Source organism: Lissotriton vulgaris, chromosome 8 (genome assembly GCF_964263255.1).
Source record: "Lissotriton vulgaris chromosome 8, aLisVul1.2, whole genome shotgun sequence".
In the NCBI taxonomy this organism is placed as follows: Eukaryota; Metazoa; Chordata; class Amphibia; order Caudata; family Salamandridae; genus Lissotriton; species Lissotriton vulgaris.
In genome coordinates this window covers 1,263,042,721-1,263,069,331 of record NC_141696.1, presented here as the reverse complement: position 1 = coordinate 1,263,069,331, position 26,611 = coordinate 1,263,042,721, and the positions used below count along the sequence as shown (strand labels likewise).

General features: G+C 46.6%; 1 protein-coding gene across 1 annotated transcript in view; it reads right to left on the bottom strand.

Annotated features, from left to right (window-relative positions):
• ATP8A2 (ATPase phospholipid transporting 8A2) overlaps nt 1–26,611 on the bottom strand; it is a 2,134,099-nt gene that overhangs the window by 1,520,881 nt on the left and 586,607 nt on the right. Inside the window, exons 4-6 of the mRNA XM_086935178.1 lie at nt 24,652–24,750; nt 5,968–6,013; nt 2,666–2,706 (exon numbers count right to left, since the gene is read on the bottom strand). Coding sequence (XP_086791304.1) covers nt 2,666–2,706; nt 5,968–6,013; nt 24,652–24,750 — 186 coding nt within the window. The remainder of the gene's footprint in view (nt 1–2,665; nt 2,707–5,967; nt 6,014–24,651; nt 24,751–26,611) is intronic.

Here is a 26,611-nt window from a genome sequence, read left to right as displayed (position 1 = left end):
ATAGAGGGGAAAGGGGAAAGCAGTAGAGCACTGACAGGGGTGAGTAGCAGAGCAGGAAATGGTCACAAGGTTAGCAGAGGTTGAATGAGGGGAAGATGGACACAGGAATGCATTATACAACTGAGGAGTAGGGTGGCTAGACCTCTCTTTGAGCTAGAAATGCAATGAGAAACTCCTTTTGAGATAACCCAAATTATTAGGGAAATAAATGAACAAGGAATACAAACATGAAACATATGGAAATGAGTTTAAGCGCCAGCCATACATGGGTGCATACAAAACATACAGCGGCCTACTCACAAAGGTAAATTTGGTCATAAACGTATGTTTACAAACAAATTTTCCTCACACCTTTTGGTAATTTATAAAGGAATACCTGGCAGGCATAAGCCATTTTACGGGTATGGAGATTCCTGTACCCCTAAACCCTACTCAAGGGGGAGCAGCAACTATGCAGATATTAATGAAAATGTTTTCAATGAATTTCACACACATGTAACTAATACCATTATGATTCAGGTAGAAATAAAATATCCTTGCTAAATAGTCTACTGCTTTGTATGCCTTTTGAACATTTTGTTTACCTAATTGAGTTTTATGTGATTTATTAATGTAAAATAAAAGAAAAGATAAATGTTAACTTCGACAAACTTTCTAACCCGACACACCTGCATTGTGTTTGCAATGCCTACAGTGCTCGCAGACATAGTTACAAAAACAAGTGTGGGTTTACAACGTATGTGAACACCATACAATTACATATGCAATTTACAGCATACATAATTTATGCATACATAAGCCAGAATTATTTGTGTATTTTCCAGATCACTTCAAGGCAATCATGTGTATGGGTAAACTATGAATGTTATAATTTACAAGAGTGTTTTTGAATTAGACTCAATGTTGCCACCATGTCTCCTAGTCAGGTCTCACATCCATTATTATTCACGTAACATTTTCTATCAGCAATTTCATAGGATATTTTAACATGTATCTGCAAATTTTGCTACTTTAGGACAGTATTTGGAAGTACGGCAGACATGCAGGTAGGGAGGAAGGGATGCTGGGATAGCAAGTGAATGAAGTATGCTTGTAGTGTCTTCTGCAGTGCATGTGGTACACCCTGCACTCCACAGCTCGAATGAACACAGGCAAAAGAACATGTGATTACATTGCCCCGATATTGAAGAATGTTCAATGGCTTACAAGAGAGGCCTGGAATCAAATTCAAATACTGTTGCATACCCTTCAAAGTGGTACACACTGGCAGACCCAGCTACCTTACTGAACTGCTGAAAATCCCAGGGGAATCAAGATAATCTCACAGAAAACATGCCTTCCTTCCTGTTAGAGTGTCTAAGATTCAAAACACCTGAAGCTCAAAGACCATCATTTTCTGGTTACTCTCACACAAGCAGGAACTCCCTTAAAGCCAATTAATAATGGCTCTGACGTTCTATCCTTTAGAAAAAGACTCAAGACACCTGGCTTGAAGATACGCCAGCCTGTTCTCTACCTCCACCACTTTAGCCCCCCCCCCCCCCCCACCACCACCACCACCAAAACCACCCACCAAATGCAGCTGTACAATATTGAACTACCGTCCCTTCAGTACGGGCTCTGCTGCGGAAGACTCCTCTCTTCAAGATATTTTTTTTCCACTTATCAGCTATTTCCCCCTACCCTGTCTCCACCCCAGCATGCCTATACCTTACGCTTTACCCCCTTGGTTCCTTTCTCACTAATGTTGCTTGATGTTCATGGTTAGCCTATTATCTCATGAGTAGTTCTGTGTTTTGCTTTCAGCACTCGAATACTACTGGGTGAAGCAGTGCTTTAGAAAAATCATGGAAAGAAATAGTTGCATTTAGTGTCTACATGGAACTCTGTACATTTAACGTGATTTAAAATAGACTGAGTTCTGAAGAACTCTAAACATAGGGCAGCCTTTCAAGTCTGAGCTGCTCTTTGATGAGGTCTCATTTGATTCGTCATTAAAGTGAGAAATGAGAAAAATTATGGCCGAGCAACTTTGCCCCTCCCCCACCCTACAAAGGCAGAATGAGTGCGAAATTCCACCAACAAATATTATCAGGCAATCAACGGATAGTGCTGTGTACGTAAATATTAAGGGGCGCCGAAAGGTTTAGGGGGGCTTTGCACATTCAGGTCAATTAAATCCTCCTACACCATCTTTCTTTACCAGTTATTAACAGTCTGTGAAAGTGAACAGATTTACTTTATCCCATGTTAATAAAAATTGCGGACAGGAAGACATCACATAATTTACATACTAATCAATCTGAGCAAGGCTCACGGTGGGGCCATGGGCAGCACTGCTCGCCTGTAAACTAGCAGAAGACCCGTTTGACATAAATGTACAACAAGGGTCTTCCTTCACGTGTGTGATACCTGTGGGGTCCCATCACTGAAGATTCTGTGTACAATGATACTAATATTTTACTAATGATTGAGTGGAAGTGGATGTGCCACGTACGTTTAAAGTCAAGAAGTATTTAATTCTTGGAAACCGAGTTGTTTGTCACATTAGAGAATGAAGGAATTTTGAACAGCGTCTTGGGAAGGTTTTGCTTATACATAGATCACCAATGCAGTCTTCTGGAAGTTACACTTTTTTGAACGTAGCAAAATGTATCATTATTACCTCTTTCCAAATCATGTTCTGCCACGTGCCACCTCTCAACACTGAAAAAGAAAACATGGCAAATTAATTTGTAACAGGGCGATCAGGTCCATTACAAACTGCATCACTCTCAAAGTAAACAAGCATTTGCAATGCAATAGGTCTCGCATTAGGAAAGTTTGAGCTATTGGTCTTGTAAATAACAAATCTTTTATTTATGTGTTGGTTTTGAAAATAGTGAAATTAATAGCGTTGTCATTTACAATGCCAATACTTTTAACTTTTGCAAATATTACACCTATAGCATTTGTAATGCAACATCTTTTGTATTTACGTGACTTAGATGTATTAATATTACAAATAACAATGGCTTTTATTTTTTTTAAATAATTAACACTTAAATAAAAGTTATTGTAATTTATAATGGCAATAGCTTAAACTTTAGTAAATAACTTTTTTGAAGATTATGTTCAGTGTATTTTTTTTGTGGGGAAAATCCAAGAACAGAAGTGAAATATTAACATATTTTTGTGACATTTGCAGGCACGGGCCGTGCCGGGCGTTACACTGGGGCGGTGACGTCAGGCAGGGGAGGGTAAGGGTGGGAGCAATGTAAAATACGGGATAAGGACCATTAGAGGTAAGTTTCGAAAAAAATAAATAAAACAAATTTCGTTGCCCACTCTGCATCACATTTGGCGATGCAGAGTGGGCAACCAAATTCGTTTTTTTTTTTTTCTGATACTTGCCTCTAATGGTCCTTATCCCGTATTTTACATCCCCCCCACCCTGACCCTCCCCTGCCTGACGTCACCGCCCCAGTGTAACCCCCGGCACAGCCCGTGCCTGGACATTTGTAATAAAGCTTGAAACATTGAGAGAACATATTTGAACCAGTTGTTGTTCACATAAAGTGCTCTTCAGGATCTGCTGGTGTTTGGGAGGAGAAGAGAGAGGAGGGGTGGGGGGAGGGACGGGGGGCGCGTCCTCCGGGAACTAGCATCATGAGGCAGATCTCTCCGGTCTTTGCAGGCATGTCCGGCTAGCATTGAATGATTAGTAGGTAGGATGGTACAGCCTGCATCTGTCCCCTCCATTTGGCAGCAAGGTTCCACAGGGCCTTTCATAGATTAAATGCTTGACTTTTTGGATAGCGAGAGACGGTAGTGAGTTGTTATACATCATATGGTGACAGAGATGCATTCCAGGCAGTTTGATTTCTTTAAACAGCTATTTTGTAAAATACAAATCAGCCCTCTATTCTAGACAAGCCACACATGGTGGGTGCAGGCAATTGACGACATTTTCCCAGCAGCGTTGGTGCTGGATAGAGGTGAATGAATTTACGGAAATGGCTGGAGAGTGCAGATTGCCGTGAGGTGATCACTGAGGCAGAGAGCAAGCGAGCAGGTGTGACAGGTATACCATAATGGCAGGTTCAAGCTCACAGTCTGGCTCCCACTATCCACACAGAACCTACCGGAGGCTGGAAAAGTAGACACGGATATACCCAGATAGGACGGTGACATGCGCAAATTCGGGCTCCTCTGCCGGTTGCCTACACACGGCATGGTCCATGAAATACTGGCAGCTAGTACTGGCAATACTGACGTACTTGGTGGAGAAATCTATAAAGCTGTGCTGGATGGGGGTGGTGCCTCGCAGGGAAAGCCTCGAGGTGAGAATGTTGGCACTTTGAGTGGTATTGGCAAGGAGACGGCATGCAACAACCAGGAAGGTGGTCAGGCCCCCCTGTGGCAGCCCTGATGGAGTAGGCACTTACGGATGAACTGCATATTAAGCAGACCCGAAGGGATGATAAAGTGGGGGAAGATCTGGCGACCGGGGTGAAATTATCGGAAGCGTTCTGCGCAGAGCTGCTTTGACGAGTATATGCACTTCTGGGTAAAGAGAAGCAAAGTACTTTGTGGTATGGTATGCGGTGATGACCTGAACTGAAGAGGCTCGCGTGAAGGCAACTGGCTGCTCGAAGTGCTGGACAGAGCCTTCTAAATCGGAAGCCCGGCATGACGGATCCTGTAGCCCGGTGAGTGGGGCGGGTGGGGCTTAGTTGTAGGGGTGTGTGTGTGTGTGTGTGTGTGTGTGTGTGTGTGTGTGTGTGTGTGCGTGGTAGTGTGTGTGTGTGTGTGTGTGCGTGCATGCTGCGTGTGTGTGTGTGTATGTGCCTGCCTGCGTGTCTGTGTGCGTGTGTGCATGTGTGTGTGTGTGTGTGTGCGCACTTCAGGGAATGTGAGACAGGAGATGTGCACGGCACCGGCCTGGACGTACGCATCTACAGACCCCAATCGCCGTGCGTGCACATCCCCTGTCTCAGATTGCCTTATTGGGCATAGGGTGGGAGAAGTTGGGTGGGTCGCTACAACAAGATATGAAGTTCGAGTTGGTTCATTAAAATAACGGCGCAATACTACAACACGTGCACTGACACTAGGACCGAAGAATTTAAAATGAATACTGAACCTAAATTATAGTTTTTCCCCACTAAAAAACTGTGAGCCCTTTTTCTATTTCTTTCTTTAGGGTCCATAGCTTCCCGGCTATGCCACTATCAAAACTCAAATGTCTCACTCCAATATGTTATAAATGGACTTGGCAACTTAATAAAAGGACTTCTTTCTCCAGTGGCCCAGCAGGTGCATAATGAGGTTGAGTCTAGATGTATCTTCTCCTGCCTAGTCCAGGACTAAGGGAAGAAGGAACAGATAACAGGAAGAGACTGTATGCATTTGCCTATATGTTTACCCTTCTTATCTTACACATCTCCGCACATGCACACGACCTGGACGACAACATACAATCAAGGGCAACAGATCTACAGTGCGAAATCATACAATTATTATTGTTCTCAGTTCTACTATCAACAGAAAAGACTTATCAACAAGGTATAAGAGTGCTGCAACTCATCCTAAAGAGGAGACAAAGTAAATTTACACAAATACAAAAATGTTCTAGAAAAAAAAAACTATAAAAGGGATCGTAGTTACTTGAGCACATGAGCCTTTCAAACATCTTATTCATCTGAAGGCATATTGAGTACGTCATTCGTTTAATTTTGAGACACTGAACCAGTTTAAAGATATTTTTATTTGAAGAATAATCTAAAAAAGAATCATACAGTATAAATCCAAATGTCTTATTTAAAGTAATCTCAACAATCAGTCACTAATGATATTCAAATCTAAGAAAGAACAATGAGACACATTGCAATGTAATGATATGTCTGAATAATACTGGTCTGATTACCCCATCTGTTCACATTCATCTTCTTTCATCTTTCAAATGACTGTAAAACAGAGGCTTACCTATCGTTTTCTTTTTGTTCACCGTGTTGTCTGCCTTGTGTCTTTTCTGTTACAAAGAAAATTTCAGATCTGATTAGAAAGCGGAACAAGTCTGTTATACTGAATACGCGTTCTCTTTGAGTTGTAGCGTAACAGTCTGTGTGAAAAGCATATACAATTACAACTATAAAGCATACGCCTTTTGTCAGCTACATCTCACTTCAACCACTACGGTGTTTGTGAGAAGTACGTATTTGCTAAACACACAGCTCAGCTTACATTCATGATATACATTCTGTCGGCTTCCCATCACACTTAGTTCACCAGAGAGAATTGTCTGCTGAGAGGATGGCCATTCACAGTTCTCTTTACTGGCTCCAACTTTACGCTCTACGTGCTAGTACCAGGTCACGCAGGGAATAGCTTTATCCAGATTCAAGAGAACTGTAAACTCTCCTTTATATTAAAAACACAATTCCTCAAGCTTTGGACCAACCCCAGCTTCCACCTATTAATAACTAAACACAGACCAAAAAGGTTATATACATGCAAACAGCATAGCAATACAAACACAATACAAACAAACACACCAGATACATTGTTTTGTAACAGCAGCACTTTAACAGGATAGTGACCGCAATGCTCTAGTCCTCACCCTGAATGTAAGCCTAGTTGAACAGGCTGACCATTGTGGAGAGCTACTGGGCAGGAGATAGAAAATCACTAGCAATAGGCTTAGGGCTAAATGGTGTAGCTTGTAGACCTCGCAAGAGGCCAAGATTTTCCGTATTCTGGCTTAAGGGATGGCGGGTCTGGTGACACTTCGAAAGGTTGGGAAGAGTCACAGGATGCCATTTCTGAGATCCACATTGGGCTGTGTAGGAATCTAAGGACACTATTTTTCATTGAAACCAGGAGTATTGTTGCGAGGAAGCCACCTCTGACCTGGTACAATAAAACCTAAAGACATGCCAAGTTCAAATTGGTCAAAGCAATAAAGGAGCAAGTCTGATCCTTGATCCAGAAGGCCAGGCATAGCCATAAAGAGGCCTCTGTTGATGCTAAAAAAGACTGGGAAAGGGGTAAATAGGAGAGCTTGCTACAAGCTGCCGATACTAAGGATCACTATTGGTATTGGACCCTTCCCTAGTGGCACCAGGGAAGGGTCCCTTCTCACAGATGTTAACATTCCAGCAAGTGACTGGGTTGCCCATTATTCAAGCCTTTATGTGTAGAAGGGAGAAAAGTCCCCCACTGTTAGTTATTCCGTGAGACTGAGGACGAGGGGCAGATTAATACAGGTTATAGGAGAGAAGGCTGACATCTTTGAAGCAGTGGCCTCGAGGTGTGCCCTCAATGACCAGGGAATAGCAGAGCAGGAAATATGTCAAGCCATACTGAGTATAGTACCCAATAAAGCACCAGGTGTAGATAAAATTCCTGAGGACATATTTAGGAGGGAGGCCGACATCTGGGGTGCTTACTTTTCTCCATTATTTACAGCTTTTCTTAAAGGGGCTCACCTTGCCCCCTACATGGGCCAGTATCAAAATCATACCCATCTACAAGAAAGGGCTTACAATGAACCATCAAAATATAGACCGCTCTCAAAAGCTGTTTTGTAAGGTCATACTTGGTAGACTGCAGAAGTGGATGGCTAGGAATTACATTAACCTCCCTACTGGCCTAAGCCAAAAGCACGATTGACAAGGTGTCCTAGTTCCTGATGGTGTACTGGAAGTTGATCACCCTGGGGGGGGGGGGGGGGGGGGGGGGAGGGGGGTAGGAGGGGAAGTGGTGCGGGGACCTGTATGTTGTGTTTGTTTACCTTCACTCCACCTTTGATTTGGTCCCCAGATCCACACTGTGGCATGTATAACAAGAGATGGGGGTACCCAGCAATTTACTAAACATCATTGTGAGGCTCCACATGAACAATTATGAGCAGGTGAGGTGTTGCCAGGCTGGTGAGATGTCAGAGCTCTTCCCCACAAGTAGAGGGGTATGACAGAGCTGTGTACTTGCCCCAACGCTCTTTTCTCTTTACATCAACTGCCTTATATACCATCTGGGGAAGATTGACAGCGATGCCCCTAGACTGGCGAACATGAGGATTCCTGCTCTCATGTTCACCGACACACTCTCTTGCTGTCAAAATCCCCCGTGGGCTTGCAAAAGCTCCTGGATCATTTTGAACAAATGTGCAGGGATTTGGGCCTGGAACTCAATATAGGCAAAACAGAGTACATCATTCTAAACCCAGGGCACTCGACTAGGGCTAACCCAGTTCTAGCGGAATCTGCCCTTGAAAGGGTGCAATCATTCACGTACCTGGGTATTACAGTCACTGAACATATGGGGTGGCATGCACACACCACCCAGCATAGGCTCAAACTAGAGAAAATTGCAGGGGGGATTTCCAAGATGGCATATAGATCACAGTTCTGTCCAGCAAGCCCGGCCCTCCAAGTTTATCAGTCAGCGGCTCTGGGGTGAGCTTCGTGTGGGGCAGAGCTGTGGGGCCATGTGGATGCGACTACACTTGATTTCGTTCAAAATCGATTCATCAGGCACTAGTAGGTGTCCAATTAGTACCCAGTTATGCCCCCATATACCCCAACCTTGGGATGAGACCCTTATCTGCTAAAACTGGTATACGCCCGATCTTGTACTGGAAGAGGCTCAGGAGCTCCAACAGGAAAGAGGTGTGGCGCAGCAGCCAGGGTGCCTGACTCCAGAACACGGGGGCTCACGGTTCGATCCCCGACGCCAGGTTAGACCAGCATTATGTGGCTCTGGGCAATAGCTCGCTTAATCTTCCCAACAGCCCCCAGTGCCTTGACACCCTCGGGTAATTGCTCGCCCTTCACAAATACTGGATACTGGATACAGTAACGGGAAGCCTAGTCAAGATCCTCAGTGTTGCAGGCTCTAGTAAAACTCCGTGGATGCGGTATGCTCGATCCCTCTTGGAGAAAATTAGGTTTTTAACTACGTAGAATATCCCAAACGAGTCAGCTAAGATCTCCAAGAACAGCATCAAAAAAGCCTATTGGCAGCACATATATAATGCAGTAAACACTGAGGAAAGCAGATGCTCTGACCAATGCTTTCATTGTAGTTAAGGATGTTCATATCAGAGAAAACTTGGTGGATGAGATCGAACCTCCTATGGCTAGGCGCCTGTTCCTGAGGTTTCACTCTGGGACGCTTTACCTCCGGTCCTACACAGATTGATGGGCTAAGTATTCAGTGCAGATGAGAGGCACTGCTCATCATGTGGTACTCCAGAGGAGACCCTAGATCATGTCTTGTTTTTCTGCCCGGCGTACAAGAGCAGTAAGGCGATGCTGGATATCACCGCTGTGCCGGTCCCTAGGCACTAGAAAATACAAAGTTGCTCTAAGGATACTAAGAACTGATCTTAGTAAGCCATTAATCTTTGCACTAACACATTATCTACTGGCTATGTGGAAAGCTGGGGGAAATCTCTCTATAATACCTGGAAACACACCCCTGGTTGATGTAGTAACACGATATACTGCACTTTCTATGCTCAATCTTGAATTCTAATACTTGACCGTACTGTTATCTTTCCACATACTTCATTATAGTGCGCCCAATAACCAACAGTCTTAATTATGTAAAATTTATAATTTCTATAACCCGTAGAACTTGAATGAATTGTATTTTCACCATATTTATGTACTTCACTATTTATGGTTCATATTGAATAATGTTTTTAAATGTGCTTTCATGGCCGTTTGAGCTGAAATAAAGCTGAATTGAAAACGTCCTTCTCTTATGCTAGTGTTTAGGATACATTACATCTTAATTTCAAACACAGCCTACTCTTTTTCACCATCACCATTCTTTCAGTGCACACAGCCATGTGCAACTCATGGTTTTTTCTTCGGGCATATCCATGCATTACACTTTATGCCATCACCTCTTCCCACCGGCATCAATTGTAGCTAGCATATGGACATGTTCGGTGGTAAACAGGTGTAGGGTGTGGCCTTTAACCATGTCTAGTGTTCCTTCGTCTTGCACATACTATGCTTTGTTTGTTTGATTAAACTATGAGCTGTAGCAGCTGCTACCGGATGAGGGTAGTGGGGCTGCGGAGGGGGGATCTGTCACTGGTTATGGGAAGGCTGGAACTATTGATGTCTTTTTAGATATCAGTGATGTAACCTATATAATTGGTGATGACCTAATCAATCAAAGAATTCACCCAACCCAACAGTGAGAATACCGACATCCCACCCTCCTCAACCTCTGTGACAGATCCAGCGCTTTCTACCATCTCAAAATCAAGTCCATCTACAACAACTTTGACGACAACAAACTCCACACGGAACCCACACCCGCCATTCCCCACAACACACAGCAGACACTTGACAGCTAGATCGCTCTCAGCATTGAAGACACCCTGAAGATTATCAAGTCAACCCACTCCGGGGCCCCCACGGACCCTTGCCCCCACCACATCTACCACAGAGCCGCAGACATCATCGTACCCGAGCTCCGACATATCATCATAGCTACTTCGAGACCACCTTCTTCCCTGATGGCTGGAAATACGCCAAGATCACCCTCTCCAGAAAAAAACCTCGGTGGACCCCACCGACCTCAAGAGGCGAGTGAATCCGACAGCACACGGAGGGCGCGTGCGGCGAACCGCCGGCGGCGGTCCCCGGAGCGGCGGCTGGGTGGCCGGGCTCCTGGCAGCGAGGACGCGATCTGGCCAGGCCGCGGCAGCGTCTGGTGGCGGCCGGGCGGTCTGCCACAGCAATTGAGCCCCCGGCTTCGGGCCTGGTCCGTGGGGGGCGGTGACCGGGCCCGGACTCCTACACCCGGTAATATCGTGCAGGCGGCTACCAGAGATCGTGGCCCTGAGCTTGGAAAGTGGCGGTGATCCCAGACTCCTGGCGCACCGGCCAAAGCAGAGGCAGCGGAGGAAGCGGAGGACCGGAGACGGGGCAGTGAGGAGTGCTGGGAGCCGTCCGGAGGCCCGAACTGGCCAAAGCTGTTGTGTGCCTGCGCCCAGTCGACGAGGGGACATCCCTGAGACCGGCAGGTGAGGAGCGCGCCCCCCCAGACCGTGGGACTACCTGCGCCAGGCCCTGAACCCGGGACCCCGGGGCCGGGCCTGTAGAAGAGCACTCTGGTTACCCACACGAAAAGGGGAGAGCATTAACAGCCCGCCCCCTAGACCCCCACCGCGGTTGGCCCTTGAGGACTCGGAGGCTGCACTAGAGGCCCCCCTGTGCACACGGTGGACCCAACATATGCCCCAACAGGTCGGCGCAGCGAATTCCCTACAAGAAAGTCACGGCCACTTTACGGGAGGGCCTCTTGCCGCCCTATACCCTCGATCGGAAGGGACTGCATGATCCCGGGCTCCTACATCGGGAACAAGGCGGTTCTGGATCCTGCTCCCGGTCTTGCGGGGGCGTCAACTGCGGCTTGAAGGGAGACTCCCCTGGCCTGCATCGACTCTAACTCTACGGCGCCATGGCCACCGCGGGACGCAAAGGAACCCGCAACATTGCGGACATGCTCCACAAGAATTCCCCGAAAGTGGAGAAAGTCCCGCGTCGTCACCCCTAAGACACCAGTCAACACCTCAAGCCTGGACGACGAGTCTGCTCCCATCACGAAGGCCTTCCTAGCCTCCCTCTTCAACACCCTGAGGGACGACTTCCAAACCCTGAAGCAGGAACTGGCGGGAGAACAGCGGGAACTACGCCGGGACGTGGACGGTCTGGGGGAGCGCGTGGCGGCGGTGGAGGAAGCGGACCAGACCCGCAGCATGGAGGTGGAACGGCTCCAGCAGGAGATCCTCCGCCTTCAAGACCAACAGGTGGATCTTCAGGCACATTCGGAGGATCTCGAGAATCGTTCCCGGAGGACCAACATACGGGTCCGGGGAGTTCCATTGAAATCGGAGGAGAACAGCATCGTCACCTACCTGCAGGAGTTATTCCGGGAGATCCTAGGGGAGCCTGGCGAGTTCGACATCCGTATTGAGCACGCACACAGGGTCGGTCCAGCGCGCCACGCACAGGCCCCCCCTCCAGACATACTGGCCTTTCTCCCCGATTTCCCACTGAAGGAGCGCATCTTGAGGGAAGCCCGATCACAACAACCGATCACCTTCCGGGGAGACCCGGCCGGCGGCCCTCTTCCAAGATCTTTCTGCCATCACCCTGCAGAAACGAAGGGTCTTCAAGGTAGCCACGGACTTCCTTAGAGACAAAGGAGTGCCATACACTTGGGGCCACCCATTCCGTCTCATCTTCAAATGGAAAGGGACATTACATCAGCTCAGATCATTTCGGGACACATGCATGGTGCTGGACATTGACCTTCCGGAGGAAGCTGGCTCAAAGGGGACTTCCCCACATCGATCACCGGAGAGGCCCACGCGACAATCCAGAGACGGTTGGCAAACCGTGCGACGACGTCGCTCACCTAGGTCTTTTCCGAAGCCTGATCCCTTTGTGACTGCTCAGGAGCGAGAGGCGGCTGTGCAGGAGGTAGCTGATAACACAGCGGCCAAACAGTAAGGTTTTCATGTCAAGGGGTTTGCCCTCATGCTATTGCTCTACCGGGGGGAAGGGGCCAGGGGGCCGCTGAGTCGGCCGCCGCCATGTTATCATCCACTTTGACACTCTACGGACCTGGACTCTGTCCCGATAGGCCCGAGACTGTTGGAAAAGTTGTGCTGGGTTGTTCGGGGAAGAATTGTTGGGGGGGCGAGGGAGGTGGGGGGGCACCGGTTGCGATTGGGGAAGAGGGTTGGAGAGGGTCGAGTTGGGAGAGTTGGGTCAGTGGGAGGGCGGGAGGGAGGGGGGGTGAGGAAGATGTTCAGGGAGGGTTAGCTGCGAAGATAGGGGGTTCCTACCGGTGTGGTTCACTAGTGGCAGATTGCATAGGTCCGAGAGGTCGGTGAACCTCTGACGCACACTACACTCCTTACATGTTCCAACTATGGTGGATTCTACGCTGAAAATTCTTACTTTGAATGTAAAGGGGCTTAACAACCCCATCAAACGCAGGGCTGTCTTATCCTATTTGGAAAACTCTGGCGCAGAGGTGTGCCTACTCCAAGAAACTAATTTGCTACCCAAAGACTGGCACAGAATGCGATCCAAGGCCTTCCCGTCCCAATATTACTCCTCAACAACTGAGAAAAAGGCGGCGGTGGCGGCCCTGCTGGTGGCACGTCATTTCAAAGGGCGGGTAGGGGATAAGGTGGCCAAAATTAAAGGGAGATTCTTGGCTTATAATCTTCAGATAGGCGGAATGACGTTGGTCATAGGCTCACTTTACACTCCAAATTCCAAACAAGAACCATTTCTCAAAGGGGACCTTGCAGACGCATTAACGCCGAACACGAAATCCGTATTGGTGGGTGGGGACACTAACCTGGTGATGGACTCCAACACAGACAGGTCTGGCCATCGATTTGGGTTCGCGGGGGGAATCTCGGTTGAGGGGAGCCATTGGTTATCCGACAGGGGATTTGTAGACTTATGGAGAAAACATCACCCTACCACCCCGGGTTACACTTTTTACTCCCACGTACACCACACATACGCCCGAATTGATCACTTTTTCGGAAACACTGACATGGCCACCCTGGTAAACGACATAGAGGTCCTCCTGGCAGCACTTTCTGATCACGATGCACTCATGACACACTTGCGAGTCATGAGAATTGCGCTGCGGAAAGGTAGATGGCGCCTCAATGAAGCTCTCCTGCAGCATACAGGAGTGAAGCAACAGCTCCATGATCGCATTATTGAATATCTGCGTTTGAATGATACTCCAGAGGTCGCACTGACCGCGGTGTGGGGAGCGCTTAAAGCGGTGGTGAGGGGTGACCTAATCGCTGTAGCCGCCGCAGAAGCCAAAGAGAGGAGGGACAAGCGGCAATCCCTGTCCAGCCGAGCGCTTGAACTAGAACAGGCTCATAGCCGAACCGGGGACCCCCAGGATCTGGCGCCAACTCAAGACAGTTAGGGCCCAACTTGCAAATTTAGACTTAGACAGAGCAGAATACACAGCCCTTCGTTTACGCCACACGTACTACGTAGGCGGCGATAAAACAGGGCGCTCGCTTGCGAGCAGCCTCAAAGCCAAGACTCTGCGCGCGAAAGTCTCCTCCATTTAAACCCGAGAGGGGCACATCACTCAGGAGGACGACCAGATCGCAGAGGCGTTCCGGGCGTTCTATGCCTCCCTGTACGCGGCGGAGCCACCTACCGGGCAGACGACTGCCGAATCCTATCTCAACGGGACGGCAATCATGCCGCTCGATGAAACCACTCGGGATTCTCTCGACGCGCCCATTAGGACAGACGAAGTTATCTCCGCGACCGCACGCCTCAAGCCGTTAAAAGCTCCGGGCCCCAATGGCTTTTCGGCTGGCTTTTATAAAGCTTTCTGCCCCATACTAGCGCCAGTATTGACCAGGCTATTTAACTTCTTCCAGGGCAGGGGCTCCATTCCCCAGGACATGCTAGAGGCCGACATTGTGGTCCTTCCCAAGCCGGGCAAGGACCCGTCTCAATGTACGGCTTACAGACCCATCTCGTTACTCAACCTTGACCTGAAACTATTCACTGGCGTATTGGTGGCGCGATTGGGCCCATGCTTGTCAGGCATCATTGAGCCAGACCGGGCGGGCTTCATCCCAAACACGGTACAAAAGGGGGTGGTAATGGACGGAGCATCTGAACCAATCAAACACTCACACCCAGTCAAAAGATCTGGGTTTAATCCATCACCGTTCTTTAGCCCACTCTGCCACCCCAGTTCAGACATGGCTATATGCAAATCAGTCTGACCCTGTGCCTCATGGGAACAGTCCAGCTCGAACTGCCAAGCCATGCCTTCCCTGGACCGGAAACAAGCTACCGAGGACCGGTTTCTGGCATTCCAGACGTCTTCAGCCCGGCTTGCTTGAATCCAGTGGCAAAGTGAGCAAGGGACTCACGTCTGAGCATACCCTGCCACACTTATGGCGGCCAAAAGCGGTACAAAAGGGGGTGGTAATGGACGAAGCATCTGAACCAATCAAACACTCACACCCAGTCAAAAGATCTGGGTTTAATCCATCACCGTTCTTTAGCCCACTCTGCCACCCCAGTTCAGACATGGCTATATGCAAATCAGTCTGATCCTGTGCCTCATGGGAACAGTCCAGCCCGAACTGCCAAGCCATGCCTTCTGTGGAAAGTGGACTAAAAACTCTCTTTTCTTCCTGGTGTCCCATCATGCACCCTATCCACCCTAACACCGACTAGGCAAGCCGGTTTTTCTACTTTAAGCATGAATCCTGTTATACCCCCTCTCTTGCCTGTCTTCTTCTCGTTGTACTGGCACATGCAAAGAATGATGGCCAGCCATCATGTATCTTACGGGTTTCCGTCCTGTTCGATATTTTCCTTAAAACAGAACGGAGTCAGTTAGATGGTTGCCTCGTCAAATTCTCCCCCTCCCTAACTCTATCAAAGAACGAGCAGCTCTCGCTCTTTAATGATCTCTCAGCTTGCGGGGGCAGCCACGGGTTGGGTCAACAATCAAGAGTAAACTGATCAAGTACGCGAGACAGACACGAAGAGAATAGTTAAACACGGCCCATTCTCCTTCTTCCCAGCTATACACATACCATTGTGAAACATCACCGCCCTTGTGTGGAAGTAAGGAGCACACAATGCCTCGTTCGCTTTACCCTTCAGACAGAAATGACCCTGTAACAATGCCTTGATTCTCTGTCCCCAGACACTAGTAACTCTGTAACTTGTCACCACAATCACCCTGATGCCATGTGTTTGTCTATGTCTAAACAAATATGATTCAAGTTATTCTTTAAACGAAAACAAGCCTGCTACGTCTTCTGTATGATTGTATCACGGATAATTGAATCATGCCCAGAGAACTCCTTCTTTTGATTGTGCAAGTAATGTATATAAGTGCTGTCATGTTTCAAGTAAAGCAGACTTCTCCTGAACCCGCTTAGTGAAGGAGCTCTCCCTTAACTCGAGTTCTGGAATAAAGCCCTTTTACTCGAAGACCACGGACTCTGCTCCTCATTTTATGGATTACTCTTCTTTGATATCTATAGAAATTCCGGCAGAGCAAATACATTTTATTTACCACACTTCCCTGGACCGGAAACAAGCTACAGAGGACCGGTTTCTGGCATTCCAGCCGTCTTCAGCCCGGCTTGCTTGAATCCAGTGGCAAAGTGAGCAAGGGACTCCCGTCCGAGCATACCCTGCCACACTTATGGCGACCAAAAGCGGTACAAAAGGGGGTGGTAATGGACGAAGCATCTGAACCAATCAAACACTCACACCCAGTCAAAAGATCTGGGTTTAATCCATCACCGTTCTTTAGCCCACTCTGCCACCCCAGTTCAGACATGGCTATATGCAAATCAGTCTGATCTCGTGCCTCATGGGAACAGTCCAGCCCGAACTGCCAAGCCATGCCTTCCCTGGACCGGAAACAAGCTACCGAGGACCGGTTTCTGGCATTCCAGCTGCCTTCAGCCCGGCTTGCTTGAATCCAGTGGCATCACTGGAGTCAAGCTATCCAGGCTGAAGAAGGCTGATAGCCAGAAACCAGTCCTTGGATGCTTGATTCCGGTCTAGGAAAGACATGGCTTGGTAGTTCGGGCGGGACTGTTCCATGAGGCACAGGGTCAAGGATGATTTGCATATAGCCATTGTCTGACCTAGGGTGGTGTGGAGTGCAAAAAAACGATGGATTTAGGCCCAGATCTTTGTACTGGGGTGAATGTAAGACATTGTTCTGCATTCTGTCCATCAACTGTGTTTTTTGCAATTTTCATCCCAAACAGGCAATGTGCGGACAATACCAAGCGCCTACTCCACGTCATTGACAAGGCCCACTTCAATGACTCCGATGCAGTCCTCCTGTCAGTGGATGCCGAAAAGGCGTTCGACAGGGTGGATTAGGGGTACCTCGATGCAGTCCTGGTGAGGTTCGGGATGGGCGACCGGTTACGCACGTGGGTCACCAGTTGCTATGCGGCCCCGCAAGCCAAGATACATGTCAACGGGGTGCTCTCACGGCCATTTGATATCCAGAGGGGCACCAGACAAGGGTGTCCACTCTCACCCCTACTGTTTGCGCTGTACATCGAGCCCCTCGTGCAAAGGGTTCGAGATAACCAGGCCATTGTCGGGGTTCGGTTTGGCAGAGAACCACAGACCATAAGTCTTTACGCTAACGATGTCCTCGCTGCCCTGGAGGACCCCGCGACATCGGTGCCGGCCTCCCTCACAGAGATGGAGGACTTCGGGAAATTATCGGGTTTTAAGATGAACATCGAGAAATCGCTGATCTTGCCGCTGGGGAGGTACGCCCGCGCGACTGCACGAGACCAGCGGCGGTATGGGGGCCTTTAATCCCGGATGTCGCTGCCATACCTAGGCATCTCCCTGACACCGAGCATGACCCAAACAGTCGAACAAAACTATACGACTCTGCTTGCTGACTTGCAAAGCGACCTGGCAAGGTGGCGCCAGCAACCACTCTTGGTTGGGGCTAGTGGCGGCAGTCAAAATGACTTTCTTGCCGAAAGTCCTATGCTTGTTCCAGACCATTCCGGTGACTCCCCCACTGGGCGTGCTCAGGAAACTGCAAGACAGTATCAGACAATTTGTTTGGGCCGGCAAACGCCCGCGACTGCGCAGAGACCTGAACACGCGGGCCACGTCAGAGGGCGGCCTGGTGGTCCCTGATCTACTCCGCTACTTCCAGGTGACGCAGCTCCGATACCTTTTGGAATGGAGCCGACCCGAATCGGAAAAAAGATGGTTATTCCAGGACCGAGCTATGGGCCAGATGTCCTTATGGAAAGTTCCATTCCTGAAACGCACCGACAGGCCCTCGTACCTTAAAAGATCACCCTTCACGAGAACAGTGATGCAGGTATGGGACAAAGTGGCGGTCCCGTGTGGCCTCACCACTTTTCCGTCCCCGATGACGCCCCTGTTTGATAACCCGGCCTTTCCACCGGCACGATCCCCGGGTCGTTTCCGCAATGGCGGACGTCGGAATGCAAAGCGGCCGGCGACCTCTTTGATCCTGAGGGCTTCCTGCAAATGCATACCCTGCAAGATTATTACACGCTCCCTCAGATCCAGCGTTTTCAATACTTTCAGATCAGGCACTAGCTACCGACGAGAGAGGTGCTGCCCCACGTGAACAGACATCTCACAACTTACGAGAAATGGCTACACACGAAAACGACAGATAAACAGGCGATCACAGACATATACAAGATGCTCGGCCCACCTCCTCCCGCTTCGCGGTCAGCGGGCCAAAAGCGATGGGAACGAGAATTGGAACGCTCCTCCACGGACAAAGAATGGCAGGACATCTACTTCAGAGCCCATCACACTGCCCGGAACGTAGCCAGCAGAGAATCTGCAGTGAAAATAGCATATTACTGGAACCTTACACCAGCACGGCTGCACCAGAGCAATCCACGTAGGGACCCGACATGTTGGAGGGGATGTGGCCACACAGGGACACTTCCTCATATACTGTGGAAGTGTGCAGTAGTATGTGAGTACTGGGAGCAGGTGTTACAGGATATCGATAAACACTTTGAGACGGAGATCCCCAGATTTCCAGCATATGCACTTCTCGGTCTTCCCAACGCAATCACGTTCCCTCTTAAATAGCTCAGGGGAAGCAGATGGTGTTGCCCATGGGGGCGGCCACTCAACATATCCTATCATTATGGGTCACCCAGAGGAAACCCACCCACACGGGGTGGCTCCACAGGCTTTGGTACATCATGGGTATGGAAAAGATACAAGCCTCCATCACTCAGACACAAGACACATTCCTGGACACTTGGCAACCCCTGGTCTCCCTTCTGTCAGACGAATTTACTGAAATCACATGCCCAAAATATCTCAGGGTGCTCCATATACCGTACGACTTTAGGAAGAACACGGAGACCTCAATCTGAACCTCACATTTTATGCATGCCTTAGCACGCTTAGCAGACGCCTCCCTACCACACCGGGGGGGAGGGACACAGGAGGGAACGGGGGAGGAGGGTTGTGGGAACAGCGATTGCTGGATGTTGATGGGATTGTTTCATGACATTGCAGGTCAAATCTGGGCCCTCACTCGCCTTCATGGACACATTCTCTTACGCAGAAGTGAGACTCGCCCTCGAGCGGGAGGGTGGGGTAGCCAACTTGTAAGATGGGAGGCCCCCCGTACTATTATGATGTCATCCTGTCATGTGTTTGCTATTCAAAAATTCAATAAAAATGATTTAAGCAAAAAAAGAACTACAGACCGATCTTCATACTCCCGTACCTGACGAAAGTCATGGAAAAAGCGGTCAGTCAACTTGCCTCCTTCATAGAAAAAAACATCCTTGACTCCTCCCAATCAGGCTTCAGGAAGAATCACAGCACCAAAACCGCCGTTCTCGCCACAACAGACGACATCCGCTCCCTCCTCGACAGAGAGAGACTGTGTTGAAAGCAGCGGAGAGGTCCAGGACGATGAGGGCCACAGTCTCACACCGCACCCTAACCTGCAGACTCCACGACGCAGGTATCCGGAACAAGGCCCTCGACAGGATCCGCTCATTCTTCTCCGGCAGAACGCATCAGGTCAGACAATCCCCTTTCCTCTCAAATTCCACAGCGACCACCTGCAGAGTCCCACAAGAATCCTCCATCAGCTCCACCCTGTTCAACGTCTACATGGCCCGCTCTCATCCATCGTCATATCACACAGACTCAACATCATTTCGTATGCCGACAATACCCAACTTATCCTCTCCCTATCCAACGAACCCAACATCTCCAAACACAACTTTCAAGAAGGAATGGACGCAGTTGCCAAGTGGATGTAGAACAGCTGCATACAACTAAACACAGATAAAAGAGAATTACTCATCATGGGACCACACCCAGACGCCTGGAATGACACTTGGGGCCCCCTGCCCTCAGGAACCCACCCTCCCCCACGAACAACGTGTGCAACCTCAGAATCATCCTAGACTCCAAACTCAAAATGGAATGCCAGATCAACGCTTTCACCTCTTCCTGCTACCACTCTCTCTGCCTCCTCTGAAAGACCTTCAACTGGATTCCCCTCAAATACAGGAAAACAGTCACTCACGCCCTCATTAGCAGCAGACTGGACTATGACAATGCACTCTACGCCGGGATCAACAAGAACCTCACCCACAAACTCCAAAACGTCCAGAACGGCACCGCCAGACTAGTCCTCAATCCACCGTGCCACTGCCACATCGGTCAACACCTACGGACACTATAATTGCTTCCTGTCAAGAAGAAAATCACCATCAAGCACCTCTCCCACACCCACAAAGCCCTCCACAGCACCGGACCAGACTACATAAACCACTGCCTCTTGTTCGACTTGCCCCAAAGATCCCTCCGCTCAGCCCAGCCCTCTCGTGTGAAGGAACCCCGCACCAAGACAACCAGAACAGGAGAACGCTCCTTCACCTTCCTCGCGGCTAAGGCACGGAACACCCTACCCCTCCACCTCTGACATACACCTTCACTAGCCAAGTTCTTGAAAGGACTCAAAACCTGGCTCTTCGACAAAGCACTTTCACATCCTGGAGCCACGCACCCGCCCTCCCCCCAGAGCCTTGAGACTCTTTCGGGTAAGCAGTCACGCTTTACAAACTCATGATTGATTAATTGAGAACCAAAAAGATCTCTTTGATATCAACAATGATAGACTCTGAGATGTTATCAGTGATGTCATGGTTAATGAAATAGTAATGTATACAAAGAAATGATGGATGGAATGCCACTGGTAATTACTCAGAGCCCCATCCCAGTCAATCGGTTTTTTGCACACCATGCCACCTCATAATGCTGGGTCAAAACTGAGATGATATTGTGTGCAAAATAAAGATGGAATGGGATGCAGCCTGATTAATTACCAGTGGCTGAGATTAATTCAAGCTATCCATCAGTCACTTGTCTGTATGCCAGATGGCTGCAACTCCCATTGTGCCACTTTTTACAATAACTTGTAAAAACTTGTCTCAGGCCTGCCACTGCAGTGCAGTTTTAAACTGTCATTTCAACCTTGCAAAATAAACCTTTTGTCATGCCTTCCTTTTTAATACTTACAAGTCACTCCTAAGGCAGGGTGCATGGTATAAAAAATAGTAGGATGTGTGTTGTTTGGTTTTACATGTCCTGACAGTGAAAACTATTTCACTTAATAAGTGATAATTTCAGTTTGGGAACAGATAGAGTAATACTTCTTCTACTGATCTGAATTGCAATTTAAAATCCTCATTAATGGTAAAGTCGGATTTTAAGTTACCATTATGAAAATGTTTCTGTTAGAAAGCTAAAGACCCACAGATAATTGATGGAATGCAAAGCAAATCAAACATTCACCCCAGTCAATAGATCTGGGTTAAATCCAGAATGTATGACATTGTTCTGCATTCTGTCCAATTGTTCTTTTTGCCTTTTAGAAAGCTGGCATTTTTCTGTTGAAACAAAATGTGACTTTCTGCCAGTGTCAGTGTCACATGACTGTGAATGGCTCTCCTGTGGTGTTGTGTGTATTACTTCCAAACACAGGGCCCAAGGAGCCTTGGGTGCTGGCAGGGTGTTCTCTCCTGAGCAGGATGGACTAAGGGTTATACTTCGATCTTCCTGAGCTTCAAAGGGTTAGCGGAGTCTGTGCCCACCCTCTTCCTGACTTCTGAAGCTGTGTGCTCTGCCACCAGCAAATTCAGATGACACCTAGGCCAGCCTGCTCTTTGTGATCCTAGACAATTTGGGGCGAAACTCATGAGAAGGGACAGAACTGGCACAACCAGTTTGGGCATAGACAAAGAGAAGGGGTCCCGGCTGGCACTGGGTATAAAAGTGGCACCTTCACAACCTCTCATGAGAAAACTTGTGGTCCTATGGAAGATTTAGAAGGACTGCCCTGCATTCTGAAGAAAGACGGGAACTTCTTCCTTTGAGCCCAAGATCCCTAGAAATGACTCCAAGAGTCAAGGGTCAGTTGGCTAACCTCTTATTTAAAGTAAAGGGCCAAACAATGTTCCTGAGGCCCTCCCTGCAACTGCCCATTGGACCAGCAGCAACTGGATCTGCCTGAGCCATGCCGCTGGCCACTGCTTAAATGACTGTACTACCAAGATGCAGGGGAAAAGCCAGAAGTTTGGGTCTCTTCGTGATAGTAAGCAAGCGCCTCGCGTCAACAACGATCGCCGTGCCTTCTGCCAGTGGCCTGCTCGTTGTGACAGACAGCGACTGACCAGATCTCCAACCAACGCTAAGCTCTAGCAACAATCTGCTCTTTGAACCAACAATGATTTCCTCACTGCCCCCACCAACTCAAAGGTCCAGCTTGGGATCCTCGTGTGAACTTGGACTTTGAGAAGGTAAACTCTTCACCAGGATGGAACTGGTCCTTGTATCCGCCCTGCATTCCATCCCATCGAGGACGGCCTCAACTTGCGACTCCGACCATGTCCAGTGCCACCAGGTACCCACAAGTTTCTCTTAGTGATTTTTGGTGCTATCATCACCGAGAATTTTAAAATCTCATTTCTCCTGTTCTACTAATTGGAGTTTTTTTGTTATTGTATTTGTCACATTTTACTCTATTTTTCTAAATTAGGTTGGGATTTTTCTTGTGTTGTGTTTTCTCTTTATTGCTGCTTAAGTGTTGCATACATACTTCACAATGCCTCTACTTTAAGCCTGACTGCTTTGTGTCAAGGTACCAGAGGAATAAGCACAGATTTATTAAGTTACTATTATGGTTCACCCTGACAAGAATTTGGTCTATTATTTGAGTGGGGCTCTCACCGCCCTTAACTAATAACCCAATTTCTTACAAATGACTTTTGCGTTTGGAATGGTTTCCTGACAGGAAAGTGTCAAACACAGGATGATTCTACACCCAAATAAATTAAATTACTGTGATACACTTAAAGTCATCTAGATGGATGAGTGATAAGTAGATATCTCTCAGCCTAGTTTGCAAGAGTTCTACAGAATAAAGCAATGGTCAAAGTTAAAATGCAACACAAGTTGAAGCAGATGTGAATGGGTTCGTTTTTGCTTGAATAGCTTCACATGAAGAAAGTAAAGTTATTATGCACAGAAATGAATATATTTGCAACCATATGGTAGGACAGTGACCCAAAGTCTAAGAGGAATGGGATGCAGCTGTGCTGAAAATAGAGTCTATGATGTAATTCAGACTTTAAAAAAATGGTTTAAGGTTGATGATCAGTAATGGCTTAACTATGAAGGATCAAGACAGATCCACACAAAAGCCCTAGCAACTGATAAATAATGAATTTTGACACACTGGGATTGAGGAATGGCGAGAGAAAAAGGGCAAGCTAATTATCATGAAAAGAGTGACTTTCTAAGTTAGATGAAAGAGTGGTATATTTAAAGACATCTGCTGCCACTTCTTTGAAATGTATGACCACAGAAGATTCTAACAACTTCCGGAGATCTTTTTGAATTCTAAATGAAGATCTGATAGCCGGCATAAAGACATGGAATAATGAAATGTTTTGTTCACAGGCAGCAATGGTACAATAGTGGCAATGCTTCCATAGAGTCATAGAAAAATGCAAATAGACTAATACTTCTTCATAAAACTGAAACTTGATAGTGAGTTAGAAGATTAACACGCACACAGAGCCAACACTGGATGGCCATTGAGAACAATGTGACAGAAAATGAATCAAGAACAAGCAAGAACATGATTCTCCATGAGTCTGGAAATGAAAAACCTCCCAGTGAATACTACAGGAGTAATGGAAGAACCTGAAAAAACACTGGGCTCACAGGGAAACATTACTTTTTTACTGGCATTTGTACTTTTGGCATGCAAATTACACTAGAAAATATGTTATGATAAAATTTGAAAACAAACTAGGTTTAAATGGGGAAAGGGGCACTATCACACATTTATTTAAAAAATGTCATGAACTCAAACTGTTGGTGAATAATGACAGCAATGGGATTCATCTCTCTTTAATGGACATTTGTTCAGTGGCAGCAATAACATAATGTGGCAAAAATGTATATCTTTACACTACAACCATAAACTCCTACTGATCTGATTAGCACATGCCCGGTTTAGTCTTTGCCTCTACTTCCAAACAGATTGTTTGTTGAACAACAACAGATATCCGTAAGTTTGAGTTTTAGCATGTATAGAAGGAGGAAATATTGTACATGCTAAAGCTCTCATTTCATAGTATTAAGGTAAAAATACTTTATAATGATAGGATAATGGCCTTACAGATAAAGATAATAATGGTATTGTGTATTATAAAATACCAATAATATTCTTTTCTTTCAGAGGAGAGATGCTAATTACTTTGACTAATAAGAAATGATGCTCTTTACTGGACTTCAAATAAACGCTTGAGGCCAATTCACAAAGCTGTTTCATAGAGTTTGTATTACTTCAGGTAATGTCAAAATGCATAATCCTCAAGTCTGGAGTAAGAAAAAATATTAACACTAAATTATTTGTGAATCAGGCCTTTCAAGCTTTATTTGTTTACCATTATCAGTAGTGCAAAATCCACATTCTATGTGAAATTAATAGTCCATACAGCTGAAATGTACTTACAAAATCTTCAATGATTTCTTTGATGCCTGCGACTGTAAGAATAAATAAAAAGGGCACCAAGGTGGTATATCTTCCTGTTGGAGAAACATCTGGAATTTGCTTTAAAAAAAGAGAGAATACACGGTTCAGTTACTTTTAACAATGCAGCATGTGTGCTACCAATAGAGTTAATGGTTGGGTTTTAGAGTCAGACTATTATACAACATGGACCAAAATGTGTCAAACGTAAGTATATTGTGGCATTAAAACACAGAATACACTTTAGAAGATAAGTCTTTATCCATTTGATTTTAGCAAACTTACAACCTCCAAACATTATGCAAAAATAATAATGGCCCATTCCCTGAGAACACAATGTTGGACAACTTTTATATTTCCTTTTTGCTATTCTCCAAATTCACAATTTGTACTTTGTCTAGTAGCTAATAAAACTGAATAGACCTGATTGATAAAAGTCAGAAATCTGCTATCAAAGTTTCAGACATCCCATAGAGACGGAATTTCAGCTCTTTGAAATGTACAAAAGCTTTCCAGGTAAAGCCTAGAAGCTTGTGACGGACCTGTAAAATATTTGTAAATTCCACTTTTGAATGCATTCATATATTCTCAAATATAAACAGCAAAGGAAATGCATTTTTCCCCCTGCTGAAAAAATATCTCCATATGGAGAAACCTCAAATGCAAAAAAAGAAATTGTAGAGATGTTCCATTTTTCTTCCCTACCCTGGAAAGGAATTTACTCCGTCCACTAAAAGGAGTAAATGTCAAAAATGTTGCAGCTCGAGAAGTGGTGGAAGAAGAATTTGTGAATACCTCTAATAAGTTTTTAGGTGTTCTCAAACTTGTCAGCATTTCCAAACCATGGTGGAGTTCTTCTACATACAAGCTTAGAGACTCATAATTACTCAGCTGACTTTACTCTTGTGTCTACGTTGCTTTTCATCTACGTATAAGTTCAATGGATCTTGCAATTTCCGTATTTATAAAAGCCTACCAATACCTAGATGATTGCATCTCTCATTAACTCTTCTCTTTGATTGCTTCCTTATTATATAACAGCAGAATTAATAACAATCATCATGTTAGATGGCCATATGCAGAAATGACATCTCAGGGTGACACTTTGAAAGGTTTCGATATAATGTGTTCCAAAAGTACTCTAATGCATTCAAATACTTTATTCCTGCAGAACTCTCAAACATACTGTAAGTATCTAGGGTGAGTTTATATATATATTAAGTCATCTGCTTTTTGTCATGTTGGTGGGGCTCCTCAACATTTGATGTACTAAATATTGATTCGTTAAAGCATGGTGGTGTAATTTTTAGAATTGAATGAATGAATTCAAAATGTATATTGCGCTCAAATGCCCAAGGGTGCCTAGATGCTACAGTGGAGGAATATGTCAGAGATAAAAGATGATTAGGCATTATAGTGAGAAAAGCCAAGTTTTCAAGGCCTTTCTAAACAGTGGTAATGTTGAGCAGTTTTTTATGGGTAAAGGAAGTGAACTCCACAGTTTGACAGTGTTGAGAAGAAAACTACTACCTCCCAGCAAACTCTCCTGAATTTAGGCATCTGCAGAAGTTTGCTCTGAGCTGAACGCAATGTTCTGCCTGGGAGATACCACAGCAAGTGTTGTTTCAGATATTTGGGTCCTGTGCCCTGTAGCGCCTTGAATGCTAAACACAAGGCTTTAAATTCCGATCTCTTCTTCACCGGTAACCAGTGAAGTTGTCTTAATCATTGGCATACCGATTGGAATTTAGGAATATTCAGCAGCATCCTGGCAGCGGAATTCTGAACTCTGTGCAGTTTGAGTAGGTGCTGTTTCTGGAGGCCAAGGTAAAGGGCATTATCATTGTCCAGTCTGGCCATTGCCAAAGTTATCACCAGTGTTTTTACTGCGGCTGGTGGAATGTAAGTTTTCACCTTCCGAATTAATTTCAAAGTCAGATGT